The 20,363-nt window shown below is 42.4% G+C and overlaps 1 protein-coding gene and 1 long non-coding RNA gene across 3 annotated transcripts in view; one reads left to right on the top strand and one right to left on the bottom strand.

Moving 5' to 3' along the window:
* The window catches only part of LOC143680268 (uncharacterized), a 101,507-nt gene that overhangs the window by 10,087 nt on the left and 71,057 nt on the right, over window positions 1-20,363 (bottom strand). For both annotated transcript variants that reach the window (XR_013174050.1, XR_013174051.1), the window contains exon 4: window positions 1,129-1,269. This is a non-coding gene — a long non-coding RNA (uncharacterized LOC143680268). The remainder of the gene's footprint in view (window positions 1-1,128; window positions 1,270-20,363) is intronic.
* RXRG (retinoid X receptor gamma) overlaps window positions 19,926-20,363 on the top strand; it is a 62,791-nt gene continuing 62,353 nt past the window's right edge. The window contains exon 1 of the mRNA XM_077156799.1: window positions 19,926-20,283. Coding sequence (XP_077012914.1) covers window positions 20,235-20,283 — 49 coding nt within the window. The 5' untranslated portion in view covers window positions 19,926-20,234. The remainder of the gene's footprint in view (window positions 20,284-20,363) is intronic.

The following is a 20,363-nucleotide window of genomic DNA, read 5'->3' as shown; positions in this document are numbered from 1 at the left end:
TCAGTATGCACTGACTTTTCAAGGGAGATGCATACAGAATATTAAAACAACCGAATTTCTACTGAGGCCTCAGCTGTAGCAGGAGAGGGATGGGGGAATGCAGTGCCGGTTTCTGTATCAGGGCACTGCATGTAAACTGCACACAATTTGAGTATCTCTGGAAGGTCAAATTCCTTCCCTCCTCTGCCTTCCCGTGCATTTCGTGCAGATGAAAATACACCTGCAGTCCTGACCACAGCCTTGGTCACCAGTTTGACTTTTACAAACACACGGGTTCTAAGGAGGGCGCTATGGTGGCGGTTTGGGTTGCCTTGGGCTGTTAGAACAACGCACCACAAACTAGGTGGCTCACAACAACAGCAATTGATTGTGTCATCGTTGTAGGAACTGAAAGTCCAAATTCAAGGTGTCAGAAAGGCCGTGCTTCCTTCTGAAGTCTGTAGGGAAGAATCTGTGCCATGCCTCGCTAATGGCTTCTGGTGGCGTCACGTGTTCCTTGGCTTGTGGCATAACCCAGTTTCTGCCTCACTTGTCAGATGGCCATGTGCTTCCTCTCCCCTTCTAATGGCACCTGTCATACTGGATTAAGGGCCCTCCCTCCTCCACTATGACTTCACCTTAAATTGCCTAGTCCCATCCGTTACGATCCTATTTCCAGCTAAAGTCATATTCTGAGGTCCTGGGGATTAGGTCCCCCAATATTTCTGTTTGAGGGATGCCATTCTACCTATAAGAGTGAGGAAAAAAGGATCTTTAAAGTCATATGAAGAGATGAGACAGAAGAAGAGAAGATATGGCAAATACTCTTTTTTGTATTTGTAATCTTTTTCTTCTTTTTTTAGAGGGTCCCACAAACTGAATAATCACCAGGACTTATAAACCTGGATTCACTCCTCTAGCTCTGCCTTAGAATAATTTAGAATGGTTCTAATACTGCTTTCATATAACTTTAAAAAGTCCAAGTTACTTCCCATGAGTTTCCTACACCCCTTCTGCTTGCAGGACATAGTGCATCGCCTGGCATCCTCCTTGCTCATCACTGCAAGGAGGCTCAGTGAAGAGACTCAGACTGTGCAGTAAGACAGACTTGAAACCTGACTCTGCTATTAATTGGCTTGAGCTCCTTACCTCTTATGCCGAGTCATTCCAAATTGCGAGTTGTTCGTAGGTTAAAAATGGTTGAATAATGACATTTTCACAGGTTTCAACATAATACTTCCTCTGAGTTTCCTCTTCTGCAAAATGGGGTTATAAAGTCTGCTTGACCTGCTGGTGGTGAACATTGAATGAGATGCTGTAAGTATAAAGTGCTTTGACAGTTCTGGCATATAGTAAACACTCAAGAAATATTAATGTTTATTAGTAGTATTAGTATTAAAAGTTTCTTGTTCCCCCAATCGACATTCTCTTCCCCCAGGCTAAAGTCAAGCTATCCCCTAGTAATTAGGGAGGGAAGCAGCTGTATGGGCTTATCACCTAACAGAATCTGGAGAACATTCATTATTGTCATTAGGCTCCCACTTAAGCTGGAATCTGCATCTCTTTGTAATAACAATAACTAACACGCAGCTTGTGCATTCTTCTACGTGGGTAACATAAATGAGTTTAACACAGAACAACCCTATGGGATGGATAGAATTGTTTCCTTACTAGCCTAGGCTCACACAGCTAGTAGGGACAGTCCAGATCAGATAAGGCCTCTGTTCCAGGTCCTGTGACCTTCACCCAGCCCACCATTGCTTTAAACGATGGCTCTTCTTGAGCTGGTGGCCAACTGAAACCCTTGGGTCTCATTTTCCCACAATGCCAGCCACTGAGCTCAGATCTGCGGGACTTTTGCCTTTTGGCTTAGAGGCTTGATCACATTGGGAGAACTCTGAAGGGGCTCTAGTAGGTCGTTCAAACATGCCTCCTCTAGAGAGCTCTGTGGTTGACCCTTTTAGCTCAGAAGTTGTTTATTTAGTTTTGCGTGTTCTTGACTCGCTATTTAATTAAAGTAATGCATGTACAGAGTAATAAATATTCAAGTAATATCGAACAGTATGAAATGAAAAATAAAAATGTCCCTTCTCCCTCTCTCACCTGTCTCTGCAAATGTAAACATTTCTGTTTCTAGGTCTTCTGGTGATTGTTTCTGAACTTGAATTAACTAAATGATTATATGCCTTTTTCTTGGTTTTTTTATTTTAAGCGATGCTGATTGACACAATAAAAGAGTAAGACCTGAGTTTATTTACTATACCCCTCTGGATTTTGCTTTCTTTGTTGTTTACCTATACAATTTTAAATAACATATTTAAATTCATGTTAAAATATTTCTTGATCTCTCAATTTCAGACAGTGTTTCCTTATTCTATGCTATAAAATAAGATTTATCCCCCTTCACATTCTAACTTTTGTGAGCTGTTCCATCACTTTTACATTGTTTAGGTTTATAACATTTACATTCTGTTATATCACTGTACCTACCATTAAGTCCTCTGTGTTTTGTCTATATGTCGATTTTATAAATTGTAAACCAATGAGCATTTACATTATGATTATATAATTATCATTCTCTTCAGAACCAAGAAGACTGTTCACACCCATAGAAAAGATGCCACTCGATGTTGCCAAAACCCCTCCATTCATAACAGAATATTCCAGAGACCAATGTCAAGTGGATTCTATTTTCACACAATCAAGCCATACTCAAAATTATGATGCATTTTCATTTTTGCATATTTGAACCATGACTTCTTTATATGGCTCCTGGTTAATTTTATTTTTCCTGGTGTTCCTAACTGCCTTTCTTTTTGTTCAAAACAACGCTGTCTTTTCACCTTATCAGTAAGATCATCCAGCTTCTTCTTTGCATTACTTGTTGCAGGAAATTTATTTGACTCTTGAAGACATGTTACTCAAAGAGCTCTCTCTTTTTCTGGTTTGACTGGTTACCTTCTAGGCCCTCTGCAGAGATGTCACTGTCGATTTCATTTCATTTCACTCGTGGTTCATTCTGCTCTTCTTGATGCTATGTTCCTTCAGTCCACTTTTATGCTTTGTTCCACTTTCAAGGGATCTTTATAGAAAGAGTATATTGGAAGGAAATTTTCTTGATCTTTGGGTGTCTGAAACACACCCCTCACCACCATCACCACTTGATTGGTTTGGCTAGAATTCTAGGCTTAAGATTATTTTTCTTCTTTTCCCCTTAGCATTGTCTTCCAACATACAAGTTTAGTGATGCCAATCAGATTGCTTTTGCTTTGTAAGCATTTTAGTTTCCTTGGCTGCTCAAGCAAATACCATGCAATGGCTGGCTTAAACAGTGGGCATTTAATGGCTCATGGTTTTGAGGTTAGGCAGAAGTCCAAATCAGGGCATCATTGATGCTTTCTCCCTGAAGCCTGGTGTTTTGGGGCTGGCTGCTGGCAAGCCTTGGTCCTTAACTTAGCTTAGTGGCAAGGCAGAAGGCAGCATCTCCTGTTCTCTCCCTTGATGTGCAGCTTCTGGCTCCTCCCTCTGTAGCTTTTTCTCTCTCTGCCTGACTTTCGTTCACTTATAAAGGACATGAGTAATAAAATTAAGACCCATCCTGATTGAGGTGGGCCAGACCTTAGCTCATCAAATAGTCCTACTTACCATGGGTTCACACCCACAGGAATGGCTGTCTGGGATACATAATTTTCTCGCTTTTTAATTAAAGTAATGCATGTACAGAAAAATAAATATTCAAACAATATAGAACAATATGAAATTAAATGAAAAGTAAAAATGTCCCTTCTCCCTCTCTCACCTGTCTCTACATTTAAACATTTCTGTTTAAATTTCTGTCTGTGTCTTCTGGGATACAGCTCCAAACAACAACAGTAGGTCATCTTTTTTTTTATTTTATACCTCTCTTGGAAGCGTGAAGCATCTTCTCTTATCGATAGTGTCTCTGAATTTTAACTGGGATATATTTAAATGTGGAACCAGTGAATTTTTTCATAAGGCCCAGAAATTCCTTTCTTCTACAATTTTGTCCTTTTCCATTTCTCTGTAGTGCTCGTTTTCTGGAGCTCTCATTAAATGGTGGTCAGCTTCCTAGATTGAGGCCATGTCTGTTAGCTTTCCTCTGATAGTTTTCCTACTTTTTTTTCTTTGTCTTTTTTGACCTATGACCTGGAGGATTTCCTTGATTTTTTTTCTTCCTGTTGTATTGACCTTTTCTCTTTGGCGATCGTGCTCCAGATTCGAATAACTCTTTCTTGATTTCTGAATGTTCTATTTTTTATAGCAGCTATTTTTGTTTTATGGATGTAATAGCTCCTTGAATCTCTCTGAGCATACTAATTAGAATTATTTTAAACATTCTCTTCTATTCTTTGTTTCCTTTGGCGTCAGTGTTTTATATATTCTTCTTTTTGTGGACCTGATTTTCTCAAATATCTAGTGATCCTTGCAAGCTCACATATATACTTTCAGATGAAGGAATAAGTTGATTAATTCCAGAAGCCAGCACATATTACCTTTGTGGTTAAATAAACCTGTTTTCCTAAATGGAAGAGAACTATGGTCATAGACACAATCCCTGCTTTCATGCTGCTTATAGTCTTAGGAATGAAAGTATCATATGTATAAAGAGATAAATAAATACAAATGTACAATAAAATAAATATAAAGTTATGATAAATTATAAGCAAAAATAATGTGGCTTTATGAGGGAATATAGCTGGACGATCTAATGTAGACTGGAGTATCAGAGATGGCTCCTCTGAGGAGGTGACATTTATGCTTGGTCCTGAAATGTGGGTTGGAGTTACGTGGCAGAGTAGGTGTAGGAACCTTCCATGTAGAGGGAACAGCATGTTGAAAGGAAAGGGCATGGCATGTTTCGAGCATTGAAAGAAGACCTGTGCAACTGTGACATAGTAATCAAGGACAAGAGTCCATGAGTTTAGGTAAAGGCATAGCCAGATTCCAGGTCATAGTTATCTCTAAAATCAAGTTATTGGTAGAGAGTTTATTTTCAGTACAAGTGATAAATCAATAAAGGATTTTAAGTGTGAGAGTAATATTATCAGATTTATGTTTTAAAAAATCATTCTGGTTATGGTGTGGTTAGGGGGATAAGAGTGGAAGCAGGCAAAGAAGTTAGGAGGTTTTTGCAATAATCCAAACAAATGAAGATGGTGGACCAAGGTAGAAAACTTAGAGATGGAGAGAAGTGACAGGTTTGATGATGGATGAAATACAAGGAGCGAGGCAGGAAGAGGTTTGACAGATGACTCTTAGCTCTCTGGCATGAGCCACTTGATGGATGAAGATACCATTTGGAGGACTGAGGAGACTGAAAGAATAGTAGATTTGGAGGAAAGATCATGAATTTAGTTTCGATGTATTAGGTGTAAGATGTTTGTGAGACATCCTCTGGATTCTTAGCTCTGGAGAGAATTATGGCAGAAAAGGCAAACGTACATGTTTCAAAGAGGGAAGGGAACCCTCAGCAGTGTCAAGGCTGTCATTTGTCAACTGAAACAATCACCTGGGCATATTGATGCAAATTTGAAGCAAAGAGAGTTTTGATGACCTTGGCAAGAGTGATCCTATTAAAGTGGTGGATGTGGAGGCCAGATTATGTGGGTTGAGAGGCAAGAGAAAGGTAAAGCAAATGGCCAGGGGCTTAGACCACCCCTTCAAGAAGTATGGCTGTGAAGGGGAAGCAGCTCAAGGGTGGCCTAGCCTCATCCGGGTTTCCATATTGAAATTACTCATTAGACTGGGAGCTGAAGGGCAGGAAACATTTCTTATCTCTCTTTCTGTCCTCTGATGAGAGCACAGTCGTAGCTATATGATAGTTGATAGATAAATGTTTATTGAATCTCTTGGGTTATACAAAGCCTTCACAGAAAGGACTATTCTACAGCTGAGGGCAGGTGGAGCTGACTCAGGGCTCAGTTGCCAGTGCTTTGCTGAGATGGATGCTCATGGACTGTTGGCAGCTGCTGACAAGCTGTGGCTTGTATAAGTAGTTGTCACCTTGGGCCATGGGTTAAGCAAGCTGAAGGTCCTCCTCGGGGAAGATGAAAAGGATCCAGTGAACCTGATGGTAGTCTGTATGAAACACCATGCTAGGTATTTTCATGTTTGCTTATCTTATTTTCATAACTATCATCCGCATTTCAATAGAGGAGTGCATGAAAACTCAGTAAGTATATTTCCCAAGGTCATATGTGTGCTGTAAATAGCCAGAGTCAGGATTTGAATCCAGGTCTGATTTCACAGGACATGTGCATTATAAAGGCATATGGAGAAACAGTGGGGTAGAAGAAGTAGGAAAAGAAAAATTTTAATGGTGTGTCTTTTCAGTGATTTTCAAGGACCTGAAAAGCAGACAGTAATCAAATTATCACATGTAGGTGGCAGCTGACAAGATTGATTGTTTAGTGAGATGAGATAGTCTAATATAATTCAGGTGAATGGACCCCAGAACGGCTGAGCCCAAGGGATGCTCATAAAACTTTGGTTTTTGCTTCCGGCCTGATGGCTTTTTCTGGGAAGTGAGAATTCCACACTTTTTTTTTTGTTTCTGTTGTTGTTTCTCAGCTACTTACCTTATGAAATAAGATGGATGAAGTAAAGGCATTGTAATTTGTGATAAACCAATGGCAGAAACAGACAATTCAGAAGAAGACTAAAGAATATTTGTGTTTAAGATTTTAAAAATACTTGTAAAATATCAAAAGGTTTGCAGAAAAAAAAAAAAAAAAATTAACTAAAAATCCTTTGCCCAGAGTTAATCATTGTTCAAATACGATGAATCTCTTTCCAGTCTAAAGAATATTTTTTAAAAAATCCAAAGCTACTTTAAATTCACATAAAATATTTAAGGGAATCAGTGGCAGTTCCTTCTTTTCCCTGCAGGCATGTTTGATCTTACACTAAATGGAGGAAAGGAAGAGTTTAGTCTCGCCTTAAAAATCCACAGAAAAAGAATATTCATAGCTACCTATGCTGCCACATTCTGGCTTGGGAACCAGAAGTTTCTGTCAGGTTCCTAATCTAAGTCCTCCTCCTTTTATATCCCTCTCCTTTTGTCTTGGCAGCAGTAGAAATATCTATATTATTCAATAAACATAAAAATAGCCATAGTCAACTTGCCTTTGAGGCAACTGCTGATTTACAACGGAACCCAAACCAAAAATAAGATAAAACTAAGAAGGAACCAAACTCTCTTTATCATGATAATGATGGGCCCCAACTATAACTGAAGAAATAGCAGGAGGTTAAAAAAAAAAAAAAAGGAAAGAAAACGAAGGTCAAATAGGAGCTATTTAGAGACCACAAGAAGAGAATACTCTTTTAATAAGACTCATTAAAAAAAAAATCTGCATACTTATGTGCTTCTCTTTAAGAAAATCCAGAGGAATCACAACCGTCTAGTGGCAGAGCTTGATCTAAAACCCAAGCTATCAGAAACCTGGCAGAAGCTAATGTGGATAAAGGAGCCAGTAAGTGTCTGCCTGGCACATAGAAGGACACACTAAGCCTGAATTCCCTTATGAATTCATGAAATCAATTCATGAAGTTCATGAATTGTCCCATCTAATGTGCTATCTTTTGCATCAGCAGCCTTCTGTTTTGTGCAGCGTGTCCTCACAGGAGGGGCAGCCTCTGATGGGGTGATGAAGTGCGTGGTGTGGAAATCAGCAATGGCATTGACCCTCAAGGTACAAGTTTTCTGCTTCTCCATGTTGGTGGGAATCATGAAAACCCTTCTGGAGCAAGAAGCTGTGCCAAAAAAGAGTTACAAGAGAACTTGCTCAAGTCACCTATCGGTGAATACAAGCAAACTCGTGCTTTTGATTTCTTTTTTTTGTAAAACCACAACCTACTTTTATCCAGATTTTGCATGTGCTTATGTCTTTAAAAAAGCCATTGGGACCAACAGTTTAAGTGCACACAGGATCCTAAATTGTAATAGCAATCAGAAATCTACAGATGTTCAAGATACATTCTGGCTAGAAGGGACCAGCCAAGAGAGGCCCCCCTGAGAGGCGGGAACCAGCATTACTGTTTGTTCAATGCCCTTAGAGCTTATTCTCTGTGTCTATCCACGTTTGTGTTCCCACCCCCACCCCCCTCCTCCCACTTCTGTGTGCATCACCCCTTCCTTTCTCCCATCTGCGGGCTTCCTATTCTTATCAAAAGCTGCTCCACTTCTCCAGATCATGTAATGCCCGTTACCATAGCACCCAGGCACTTTGCATTATTAAGACAATCTCTTTATTAGTAAGCCCGCTCCTCCCAGGAAGCCAAGCTTCTCAGAGGCTGTTTGACAAGATGATGAACCTGTCTCGGGAGGCTTAGCAATTTGTCAGGGCTCAGGATAGGCCCGCCCAGGGAGCTGGGAACTCAGGCCTTAGGCCTGGGCTGGACCTCACTGCTTAGTGGCGGAGACTCCTACACACATATTTCATTTTTAGTTGCTTTTTTCTTTTCATCATGCACTCATAACAATTGTAAGCATTAACACACATCACAATGTAATAAAGGCTTTAAAATATATCCCCTCTTTAAAATTTCATGTTATCTCTGTGAACGGAGAATTTTGTGCTTGTTTCCAGCTGAGGAAACCTGGAAACTGACATTCAGAAGATTGTGATTTGCTCAAGGCCACACACACACCCTCCAGAGCAGAGCTTGGACTCAAGACCAGACCCTGTGCTCTTTCTACAACTGCATCTCTTGTTGTGGACAAACAAGTAGACAGACAGGCAGGCAGGCAGACAGATAGACAGATGCTTTTGCACAGTGAGTGCTAAATAATTATTTATTGATTTATTGGAATAAAATGCCTGCTTTTGAGTCAAATGTGACACTATTGACCCAATATCAGAGAGCTTTGGATTACTTTCCCAACAGAAGAACAGATTAAATTCAACAACTCTTTTTGAGCACCTACTACGGGCAAGGCCCTATTAGAAATGTTGGGGGCAAACAGAGTTCTAAACCACCCACATTCTTCAAGAAGGGAAGGGTAGATGAGACACCTACTGTGCACTTACAGCTATAATCCAACAAAGAGTGCAGTAAACACCACTCTGCATGTACTGCCTATTTATTGCTCACCAGCTATGTACCTGGCTCTGGGAATTCAGTGATGAATAAAAGAGATATGGGCCTTGCCTTCAAGGAGCCCTCTACCTGTGGAGTGAGGCAGGCATTAAACTAACAGTTATACAAGCAACTACCTAATTGTAATTGTGATACATCCTGGAGAGGAAGAATAGATGTGCAGTGAGAACGCACAGATGGAGGTTCTGACATTGGCCAGGATGGAAAGATGGGAAACAAGGCAGGAAAAGCTTCCTAAGGAAGACACTTTGATCCAAACAGGTAGGGTAACTTCCCTTCTGCCCCCACCCCACCCCACCCCCAAAACAGATGAAACTAAGACAGCAAGAATTTAAAAAGGTGAAAGTAAAGGACATGAGGTAGCAGCAGGTTAAATGATATCGGTTTCTGAGTATGCTTCACGTTAAGAATACTCAAAGGTCATACAGCTAAGCTAGTTGCAGATCAGACACAAAGAGGTGTGCAATGTTGGGGACAGGGAGACTGATAGAGAGATAGAGATACAGAGAGATACAAACGAAGAAGAGAGAAGCAGGGGGTAGAGAGAGCATGACAGGGAGACTGCCACGTTATAGGCTCAGGAAGAGGTGGCATCTGGGATGCCCAGGAAAGGAGGCCCTGGGGTTCAGATAATGGGAATGGGTAGTGAGGAGCATTGTTCCAAAAGTGGGGAGCAGTTTGAGCAGAAGCAGGAAGCAAGCAGCGTGCAAGGTGTATTTGAGGAAAGAGCACATCCTGCATTTTTCTGGAGACTGGAATGAGCACACTCAGCTAGAGGGCTAAAGGGCTTGGAGAGTGTAGATCAGTTAGGGGTAAGGGGGCTACCACTTAAGGTATAGGGTGTGAGGAGTTACGCTGGAGCCGTGCATTAGGAGGATTGATCTGTCAGGACTGTGCAGGATGAATGGAGAGGGAGGGACGGGGTGGGGGAGGAGGGGCGGCACGTGCCCCCTTCCATTGCTGCCCCTCCACCTCACTCACAGTGCTTCCCACATCTGGCTTCCAGAATTGGTAATCTGATCAATAAACGGTAGTTTTTAAACATTACCCTCTGTCCACCCACCAGTGGAAAAGGGTGATTGATTTTTAGTGCTAATCATTCCGTTGCTTTTCTTAATTACCAGGCATGATTACTACCTCGCCAAACTATGAAGAAGGTATGTCCATGTCATTCAAATAATTGAGGAAACAGTGGGTATTAAGAACTACTTGTTGGATTCATTGAATTTTCTCCCTTTTTGCCTTTGCTTGGAAAGACCTTGGAAGCTATTTTCATCTGCCAGGGGGTCAAAGAGAAGCCCTTTCTGTCACCTCTGCCTTCTCCATCTTCACCTTCACAGTCCTTCCAGTGTTGATTGGGCAACGAGCCTGCAAAGGATCTAGACCAAAAGTATCCGTGTAGCCAAGTGGACTCCTGGAAGGGGGAGGGGGCAACACTGGCCTCATACATAGGCTTTGATTTAGCGTTGAAAAGACTCTGGTCCCTAAATATCTGTGCCCAAGCCTGCTGATGTGTCTAATTTACACCATAAGAGCCACTGATGTTTGGGTAATTTCAGAAATAGTGAAGCATCCTTAACAGCTGCCCATGGGTGAAGTCACAGGCAGCCAGAAAAGCTTCCCTCTGCATGCCATTGCATTAGGAAACTGCTTCTAGATCTGTCCTGCCAACCCTTCATATCCTCTAGCTCCACCTCTCTAACTGGAAATGCATGCTCTCTGGGACTGGTTTCTCCAAGCTGTGCATTTGGCCCTCTGTATACTAAACACCTTGAATTCTTTCTTGTCTTTTGGGCCCACTTTCTCCACTTTTCAAGACCTACAAAAACCAGCCAGCACCACTCAGTCCCTCCATACCCCCACACCCAACCCATTTCCCAGAACCCTCTTCTGACCAGACCCTGGCCCTCCTGCTTGCCAGGAGCAGGGAGTTTTGACAGCTCAGGGATCGCATCTCCAAGGTGAAGTGCAGTATAAGGAGCGCAGAATTTGTAGTTGGAAGAATTGGTTCTTAGCCTTGACTCCACGACTTAATAACTGTGACCTTAGGAAATCAATTAGGGTGGACATGGCACGGATGCCAACCTTACAGAGTAATGAGCAGGCACCAGCCCAAATCTATGATACTGTAATGCCCTGCACCCTGTTAGGAGCTGGCTGTTCAGACACCATTCTCTAAGGCCAGGATTCTCAAAGCTCACTGCTCATAGGGATCACCCCTGGGGGTGGTTACACCTCCAGGCACCCTGAGCCCCCAAAGATTCTGACTCAGTGGTTCAGGGCAGGGCCCAGGGATCTGCATGTTTAAGAAGTTTCCCAGCTGAGCCTGATACATGGGGGGCCTGGACCCTTTGAGAAAACTTTACAGGGGGAAGTGCCTCAGATCCTGTCGTCTTCCATCTCCCATCGATGCTGCTAATTCCCATCAGTATCCCATGTTGATAGTGGCCAAAGTGAGTGCATTCCTTCCTCTAAGGCTAATGCACTAAATACAGAGATTTCTTGAATACTGTCTGATATTGCTAAGCATTCTGACTTTAAGAGCTGTCCCTCTCTTGGAAATCAGCTATTTTCTACCTATAGATATTTCTACTTGTTTTTGCGACTGGACAATTACCCAAACGTGGCTCTCCTGCAATTACTCCTACAACTAACTATACTTTCTGGTCTTCTGGGATTAGCTGCCTGGAAATGGCGGTAGGGATGGGGTGGGAGTAGGGGATGTTATACAGTGTTTGGCTTTCAGCAGTAAGACAACTGTGTCTCAGCTGAACACTAACTCAAAAGGCCTTTCCTGTTACAGAGAAAAATCATTACAGCAAGATAAACCCTCTTGTCCTAATATCTAATATTGACTGCTTTTAACAATATTTCATACCCATTTAGGAAGGGGAAACAAAATCAAGTTGTAGACTGTCAGGTGCTATACACATGGGAAATTTCATTACTATCGTTTCATGTCATTGCAAGACCTTCTTATGATGTAAATGCCCCTGAACAGATCAAGGTCAGTTTTGCCCAAGTCCTCCTTGGTGACATCTATGTGCTTTGCTCAGCTGGATCTTCAGAAGGGACAATATAGCAGCTTTCACTGTCATACAAAACCCAATCTCAGGAGCTCATAAACAAAAACCGAGTCAAATATAACATACACTTGCCCTTATGTAAATATAGCCCTACAAGCGGTAGGACCTTTGGGTTGCTCTGAGTTAATGGTGAGGTCTGTGACGCCCGTCTCTGCCCCACCCTGCTCAGCTGCCAGCAGTGATAATCTGCCTCCTGTGGTCACTGGGTTGTATATTTAGAGCCTCTTGAGTGAGCAGGATCTTAAAATAGCCTGCTTTGCTGGTGTGCAAATGGGTTGCAGCCTCCAAAGCTATACCTGTACGCATGTAGCCAGTAGTCAGCATATCGTGGTTCTCAATAAATGTCTGTTCAATAGACTCCGAGTGGCATTGGCTTGGTCTCAGGAGCTGGATTCTACTCCAGAATTTCTTTCTGCCTCTCAGGGACTTGAACAGGCTGCCCTGAACCTTAATGCCAACATCCATCTCTTTGGCTGGGACTCCTTGGATCTGGACCCAGACTGGATCAGTGTCCCAAGTTTGCACTTCTGGCCCCTCTCTGGAGGGGACCAGATGTTTTCACCTGGTCTTGGCCTCATTTTTTCTCAATGTGATCACAGAGGTTCTATATCCTGAGAATACCCATGTGCAGCTGTGGTTGAATTGCTTATGACAGGGAAAATTTTACGATCATCATCACGATGTTGGGAAAAACATATTTGGTTGGGAGCCAAGAAATGGAGGTATCTGTGCAACTGTTTCCTCTGCCACCTTGAAAATGTTATGACAATGCTATTTACTTTGGAGTTAAGGGTATTTGTAAGTTACCCTTAATCTCAGTTCATAGCTCCATGAGGACAGGAATCAAGTCTGCTCTGTCCGTTGTCGCAATCTCAGTAACCAGCCAAGGTTGAATATATGAATGAAGCATGGCTTCCTCTATTCAACAAACATTTACTGGGCACTTAAGGTATACAAAGCAAAATGCTAGATGCTTCAATAATGTCAAAGATGAATAAGAAATTGTCCTTGTGCTCAAAAGACTACATAAACTAATTGTAATACAAAGAAAAATTAAACGAGGGCTGTAATAGAGATTTAAGGAAGTTTTGAGGAGAGTAGTGAAAGTATTAACTATTTATAAGGGGAGACGTGACAGTGGCACTAATCTTTAATAAGTAAGATTTTGATGACAGAGGGGGCAGAGTTTGAGCAGGCCACACTGGGGACACAGAGGGAGCAAGCTTCCAGACAGTATAGCTGAAGTCTACACAGAAGATGGCCCTGTCCACCACATCCTGCTAAGCAAGGCCTGACTTTGTGTACTAACTAGTGGGCAAAGAGGATCTTATTGGTTCCTTGGAATTATCCCGGGAAAATATTTCCCATTTTCTGCTGATGGGTCCTTCTTAGCTTCCTGTTATAGGAAGAAGGTTCTATTTCCTCAAGTCAGTGGTTCCCAAACTTATTTACACATTAGTATCACCTGGGGTTCCTTTAACACTTAGAAAACACAGACTACAACCCTAGCCTGATTAAATCATCTCTGGGGGTAGACAGAGGCATCAGTCATTTTTTAAGCTTCCTAGATGATTCTAATGTGCAGACTAGTTTGGAAACCACTGCCTTAAGCCAAACTTAACTCAGCCAGCCGATGCAACCAATGACTGGAGCAGTTAGCTACAATACGGACTTATGGCTGGTTGTTAGACCAGGGTGACCCCTTGTAGAAATATGTTGTGCCTTTGGACATGCCTTTTGGAAATGTACCAGTTTTTGATGACAGCTGAGACAAGTCTAATTTGAAGCTGATCAGTGCTTTTCCTGATTTGGGCACCTCATTTCTGCTCTGAGAGGATCTGAGTCACCAAAACTGATACATTAATGCCAGTGTCTTAGTTTGCCAGGGCTGCTATAACAAATACTGCACACTGATTGGCTTAAACAACAGGAATTTACTGTCTCACATCTGGGAGGGTAGAAGTCCAAAATAAAAGCATTAGCAGGCCATACTTTCTCTCTGAGTCTGTAGCATTTTAGTGGTAATTTGTCAGCAATCTTCTGCATTCCTTAGCTTATAGAGTCATCTCTGCCTCCCTCACATGACAATGTCTATCTTCTTCTTTGGCTTTTACTGACTTTTCTGAATTTCCTCTGCTTATTATAAGGGCTCCTATGAGTTGTATGGATTAAGTTCCACCTTGATTCAATTTAGCCTCACCTAAATAGGATCTTTAAAGATCCTATTCACAAATGAATCTATACCCACAGGACTGGGGATTAGAGTTTGAACCTGTCTTTGTGGGGGATGTGATTCAAGGTACCACAGCCAGAATTGAGATTGTCCTTACATGATTCTGTGATGCCAGGAAAAGGAGCTACTAAAAATGAAATTTGGGCTGCTAAGAGCTATTGGAATGTAGGAATGGACATACTCTCCCCATCATGTCCAGTGTCCTGTTGTTGACCTCAGGAGCTCTCGGCATAATCAACAAACTTTTATCCGTTCATGTATCACCTATTTACTGGGTTCCTAATATGTGCTAGATTCTGTTATAAAGTTTGTAGAGGCTACAAAAATAAATCTGACTCATTTTCCAGAAATTTAGGGTTTGCTGTCTAGGAAGAAATTTTTTTCAGATGCATTCATGATAATAGTACATGGAGGAACATGTTTCATGACACAAGAACGTTGCCAACCACAGACTATGGGGGTCTTAAGGAGGGAGAGAATAGTCTAGCCACAGGGCCACCTAGAAGGCCCCATGAGAATTGCTTGGAGGAACTGGTGGCATTTCAGCTGAGAGCATAAGGAGGGGAGGCTATTATAAGCAGAGGGGCAAAGTGAATACACACGTGAAAGTGGATTACTAGAGGACACCGTTGGAAAATGGTGAGTCACATGAGTGTGACTAGCTTGTAAAAGGGAGACAAAGCAAGGAACAGAGGTTTTCCAGTTGTGCAGAGTTCAAAGGTGATATGACAGGTGAAACACGGGATGCTGGGTGAGACAATGGAGCAATGAACTCTTGGAGGCCATACCATCTAACACGGTAGCCTCCTGAATGCATGGAGGATGTTCCCACCTCAGCACCATTAGCTCTACTGTTTCCGCTGCCTGGTGCATCCTCCCCAACCTCCTCCTTTCTTCTCCAGACTGAAACCTACTCACCCTTTAGATCTGAGTGTACTTGTCATTTCCTCAAAGGAGGTCTGTCCTGACCTTTCTATTTAAATTAGATTCTCCTGCTATAGTCTTTCATAGATCCAATTATTTCCCTTCACTGCACTTATCATAGTTTATGATGACATATTTATGTCTGTGACTCTTTAATATTTCTCTTCCATCATACTGCAAAGCTCCATGAGGTCAGGATCTCTTCATCTCATTCCCTAGTTTAGCTCCAGTGATTGGCAGATAATAAGCTCTCAATACACGTTGGCTGAAAGATAAATGAATGAAGGAGGGACAACAAAGAGGGAAAACAATATATAGAAATGCACACACACACATTTAATAAAAATATATCATTAATGAGCGAGGAATCATGATCTGGTGAAAGATACATAGGCTGGGAGTCCAGGTCAGGGTCCTAGGTTTTATACTCGTGTCTACTAGTAGTGAGACTTCATCCAAAACCCAGTTTGTTAGAGTAACTCTCTTTCCTTCTCTGGTTTCACAGCTTTGGTCTCAAATTTCTCATTTATGAAATTGAGATAATAAAAACTGCTCTGTGGGATAGCATACCGTAACTCAATATACTGTTATGTAGGTAAAGCACTACACAAACATAACAATATTAAACCATAGTAGCAGCTTTAGGGGCATTTGCATCTAAATTTTATTGTTAATGTCTATTGTCAATTGTCAAATAAATGAATTTGGTTTTTCATTCTGTATCTGTTACAGAGATATAGAATGATCATTTTCTATGATCATTGGTCAAAAACAGAAAGAAAGAAATCAAGACAAAAGGCAAGGCCACATCCTTTGAACACCAGGGCAACTGTAAGATATTATTTGCTGAGTCTTTTCAAATACACTAGTGAAAACTCTTGCTCTTTTCATTCACTTAAAGCCAGTAAGGACTTTAATAGAAGCAAACCTATGGAAGAGGAATAGATACTCAGCATTGACAAGGAGTAAGCCCAGAATCCCTATGAATGAATTAGCAGGTTCCCACCATAGAAAGTGGGCATTTGTTCTTTTACTTGACATCCTAATGGGAATTTAGTAACAGCTGGAGACATTGGAATGACTGAAGTTGGTGGCTTGTCCAAGAAGGGCTTAGAAATACCAGACGGTTTCAATAATCTTGTTATATCAATAGTGCTCTTAGAAAAGACACGGCGGTGCCAAGGAAAAAAATGTGGATGTGAAAGAAAAGCCATATTCATTTTTCTTGAACTGTAGGCAAATGTTTATGGTTCGTTATGGGGTGTTAAACCATATGGAAGTCATCACAGGGAAAGAGGCTGGGGTGTTTTTTGTGTATTATAAGCATATCAATCCTTTTTTAATGCAAAAAAGATTTATTGAGCATCTATTGTGGGGGAAAACAAAGACATGAACACTGTCTCTGAAGAGTTAACAATCATGTAATGAAGAGAACACATACTCAAAGGATAGGTAAATGCTTCAGCTCCATTGTATTGGGGGGTGCCACAAAGCCACACTAGTTGAGTGTCATCTGAACACACTGGACAGTAGGTTTTGTCAGACTTAGGCTAGGGGAGCTCTCTGGGGATAATCGTGGGCCTGGTGGGAACTGAGCTGGAACTTACATGCGAGTTAAAATTCTGACAGTTGGGAGAAGGTAAACCAGGCTTGAACAAGGAACCAGAAGTTAGAATGAACACATCGTGCTCTCACAGTGACTGAAACATCCAGACCAGAGGGGATATTCAGAGAAAGGGAGGAAAGAAAATATTAATTCCTTGTACTTGTATAGAAAGCCAGGGTGCCATACTTGCATTACAAATGATCCACAAAACGCAAACAAAAAGACCCAGAAATCTCAGTAGAGGGCCGGCAGCGTGGGCATTTTCCCCCAAGGTTAAACAAGCTTGTCCAGGGTCACACGGCTGGAGAGCAGCAGGGCTGTACATGACCTGGCCCTGGTGATGACCTCACAGGGCACTTTCCTCTACCCTAAACTTGGAAATTGAGTTGAGACATATGGGGATGATGTCCTTTCTACACCAGGTTAAGGAGTTTGGACTTTATTTTGGGAGGAAAAGAAGTAGGCATTGTACTTAACTTAGCAAGAGGGATAAAAAGGTAGTCTACCACAAACTACAGATCACCTGTACGTTGACCTTGGACAAGGTTCTAGAGTGTTTTTTTTAAAGGGTGGCTTTTTTTTGGGGGGGGGGGAGTGGGGGAGCTAGGGTCAGGAATAGAACCTGGGTCTTCCACATGGCAGGTGAATATTCTACCATGGGACCACCCATGCGCCCCTAAAGGAAGGCTCTTGAGTACTACAAGAACTCTTGCCAGCATGAGTTCACCAAAGAGGAATGTGTTGTGTAGGAATGATTCCCTTCCTTCTCTGACGGGTATACTTGACGGACTGAAAAATGTAGCTTGTACTTTAGTAAGGCACTTGCTTCACATATCTCTGCGGAGAAAATGGACAATTACTGAATGGATCATGGATTTAGTTTGCATTGTATTTTAAAGTTGAAGGGGCTATTCAAACGTATCTAGCCCTGCTGCATCATTTTAGCAATGAGAAAAAGGAAACGAGAGGCAACATGACTTGCTTAAGGTTGCATCACCACTGCCACCATCATCATAAATATAGCTTTCAAAGTAAATATTGAATATTTACCATGTATCTGCCATATTCTAAACAATCAACATATGTTGACACATTTAATCCTCATGATAAACCTATGAGGTAACTGAGGCTCAGAGAGATTCAGTAACTTGTCAATATCACAAGGCTGTAAGCAAAGGAACTGTGATTTGTACATAGAAAGGTTGGCTCCTGAGCTGGTGTTTTCTTTATAGATATGGGCTCTTTAGGCTTTGTATCTAGTCAGAGTTAAAGGCACATAATGAATGGACTTCCTAGTGGCATGCTATAAGATGTCACTCTTGCTAAGCCCTTTTCAATACTTTTATCAGACAGATAAAAAACAGAAAGCCGATCAACAGCTCTTCAGAAGTTATGAAATGGGGAAAGGAGAGGAATAAGAAATACACTGGATAACAGAGCAGGATCCCCAAAGATCAGGGATGATGAAGGAATCCTAAAAGTTTTCAGTTCGGAAGAATATAAGAATATTATAAGCAGGCCCCCAAACCAATTGCCCAAAAATGCAATGAGGAGCATGTATGAAAAAGAACAGTTAGGGGAGCGTTGTCAAGTTAATTCCACAGGAAATGACAGGTGGGGCTACCCACCAGCTACCGCAAGTGAGCAAATGGCCCACTGTGTCCTGCACAGGTCACACCACCCTCGCCTTGCCCATGCTCTGAGAGCCCAGCAACCGACCTAGGGAGCCCTGGGTGTCCTCAGTCCCTTCCAAGAGATGCCTTGGATCTTTCCCAACTGCTCTTGCTCTGGCGCCCACCTTGGTCCCCGCCTCCTTTTCATCCTCACTTTGTTCCTGCCTCTGTATCTTTATTCTTAGTTTGTATTCTGGGTTCCCCTGGTATTCAGGTCTGACCGCTACCTCCCCTTACCATGAGGATGTTTAGGTAAACTGAAGTACATTCATGGGTACTAGATAAGTTGTGGATAGACTGGAATGTGCTATGACACATGGAATGACAGAAGGAACTAAGAGGCCTAAAGATGAGGAGCCTGTGGGTATAGGAGATTTTGCTCAGGATTTGCAGAAGACCCTACTATGAAAGATCCCACAGGCTTCCCTTGTGTGGCTCCAGGGTGTAGAAGCCGTAGAGAGAAGAGGCAGATTTCAGCTCAGTAAAAACTTTCTTATAGTAAATGCTGTTCAGAGATGAAATGGAACAGTAGTGAGCTCCCCGTTATCCGAAGTATTCAAGAACCGGCTGACCAGTGATTTAGTAGGAAAGCAGTATAACAGACCCAGACATCAAAGGGGTGGTTAGACTCTTTGATCTCTGGGTTGGTTTTACCCAAAGAGTCTTTGTGTCTGTGAAGACCAGGGGTGCTTTTAAAACAGACGACTTAATGACCATGTATATAAAGTGAAAGTGTCCCTCCGGTGAGTGTCAGGGTCAGGCCCAAACCTCCTTCCTACCTGTAAATTTTCCATGTGAGTGACTTCTAGCTTCCAAATGCACTTGTCAGGCTTCCACTGTTAGGGCACAGCCAAATGCTTCCAGCCACTATATTAAAAGAGACCCACCCAAATATGAGGGTCACTCTATTTTAGTCTTCCATGGCTGGTGGTGGAGCCTCACGTTTTTATATTCTTGCACTCATGAAAGAGCTCTGTTCTTTCTTGGCCCCCACCCCCAACCCCTTTCACAGATCAAACGCCAAGTGCACTGGATAGATAGAAGCTGGAGTGAGAAAATGCATTTTAATAAAACCCCATTGATTTTTTTTGTGGGTACAAGTCAAGGGAAAGAAAGGTACCTAAAGACTCTTCCATCCCCTGCCATCTCCCTCGCTCTGCTGACCTACTCCGGGGCGGTCATACATCGATTGGCTTCCGAGATAATAGATCGTGCCACCGGTGGGGACCTCTGGGGATGAGCCGGGAGCTGGAAGTCGCACGCAGCAGCCCAGCCCTGAGTTAATCAAACTAGCAACAGGATCTCGAGCAGCAGCGGTGGCGCTGGCAGGAGGAGCGGCGGCGGCGGCATCAGCATTATGCGTGATTACTGACAGGCACCAGCTGCTGCTGCCACCGCCGTCTCAAACGCACTATGTGGACTCTCAGATGTAGAGGCGGATTCCTGACTAATCCCGGAGGGCTGGCCCAGCCTGTGCTCCTGGGGCTGCTAGGAAGCAATGACCACTCTTGTTAGCTCAAGTTGAAGAAAGCCCGGCTTTGCTTCGGAGCTGGGAGAGGCTGTAATACTTCGAAGACGCACAGGAGAGAAATATGAACTGAGGAGTAAACATGTATGGAAATTATTCTCACTTCATGAAGTTTCCCACAGGCTTTGGCGGTAAGTAGCTCACTTGGACTTTACTGAGAAGACCTGCCCGGAGGAAGCTGAGTGGCAATCGGGGAATACGGATAAGCGGA

This window comes from Tamandua tetradactyla, chromosome 4 (assembly GCF_023851605.1).
Source record: "Tamandua tetradactyla isolate mTamTet1 chromosome 4, mTamTet1.pri, whole genome shotgun sequence".
NCBI lineage: Eukaryota > Metazoa > Chordata > Mammalia > Pilosa > Myrmecophagidae > Tamandua > Tamandua tetradactyla.
Note: the sequence above shows the minus strand (reverse complement) of the source record. Positions and strands in the feature narration are given on the sequence as shown.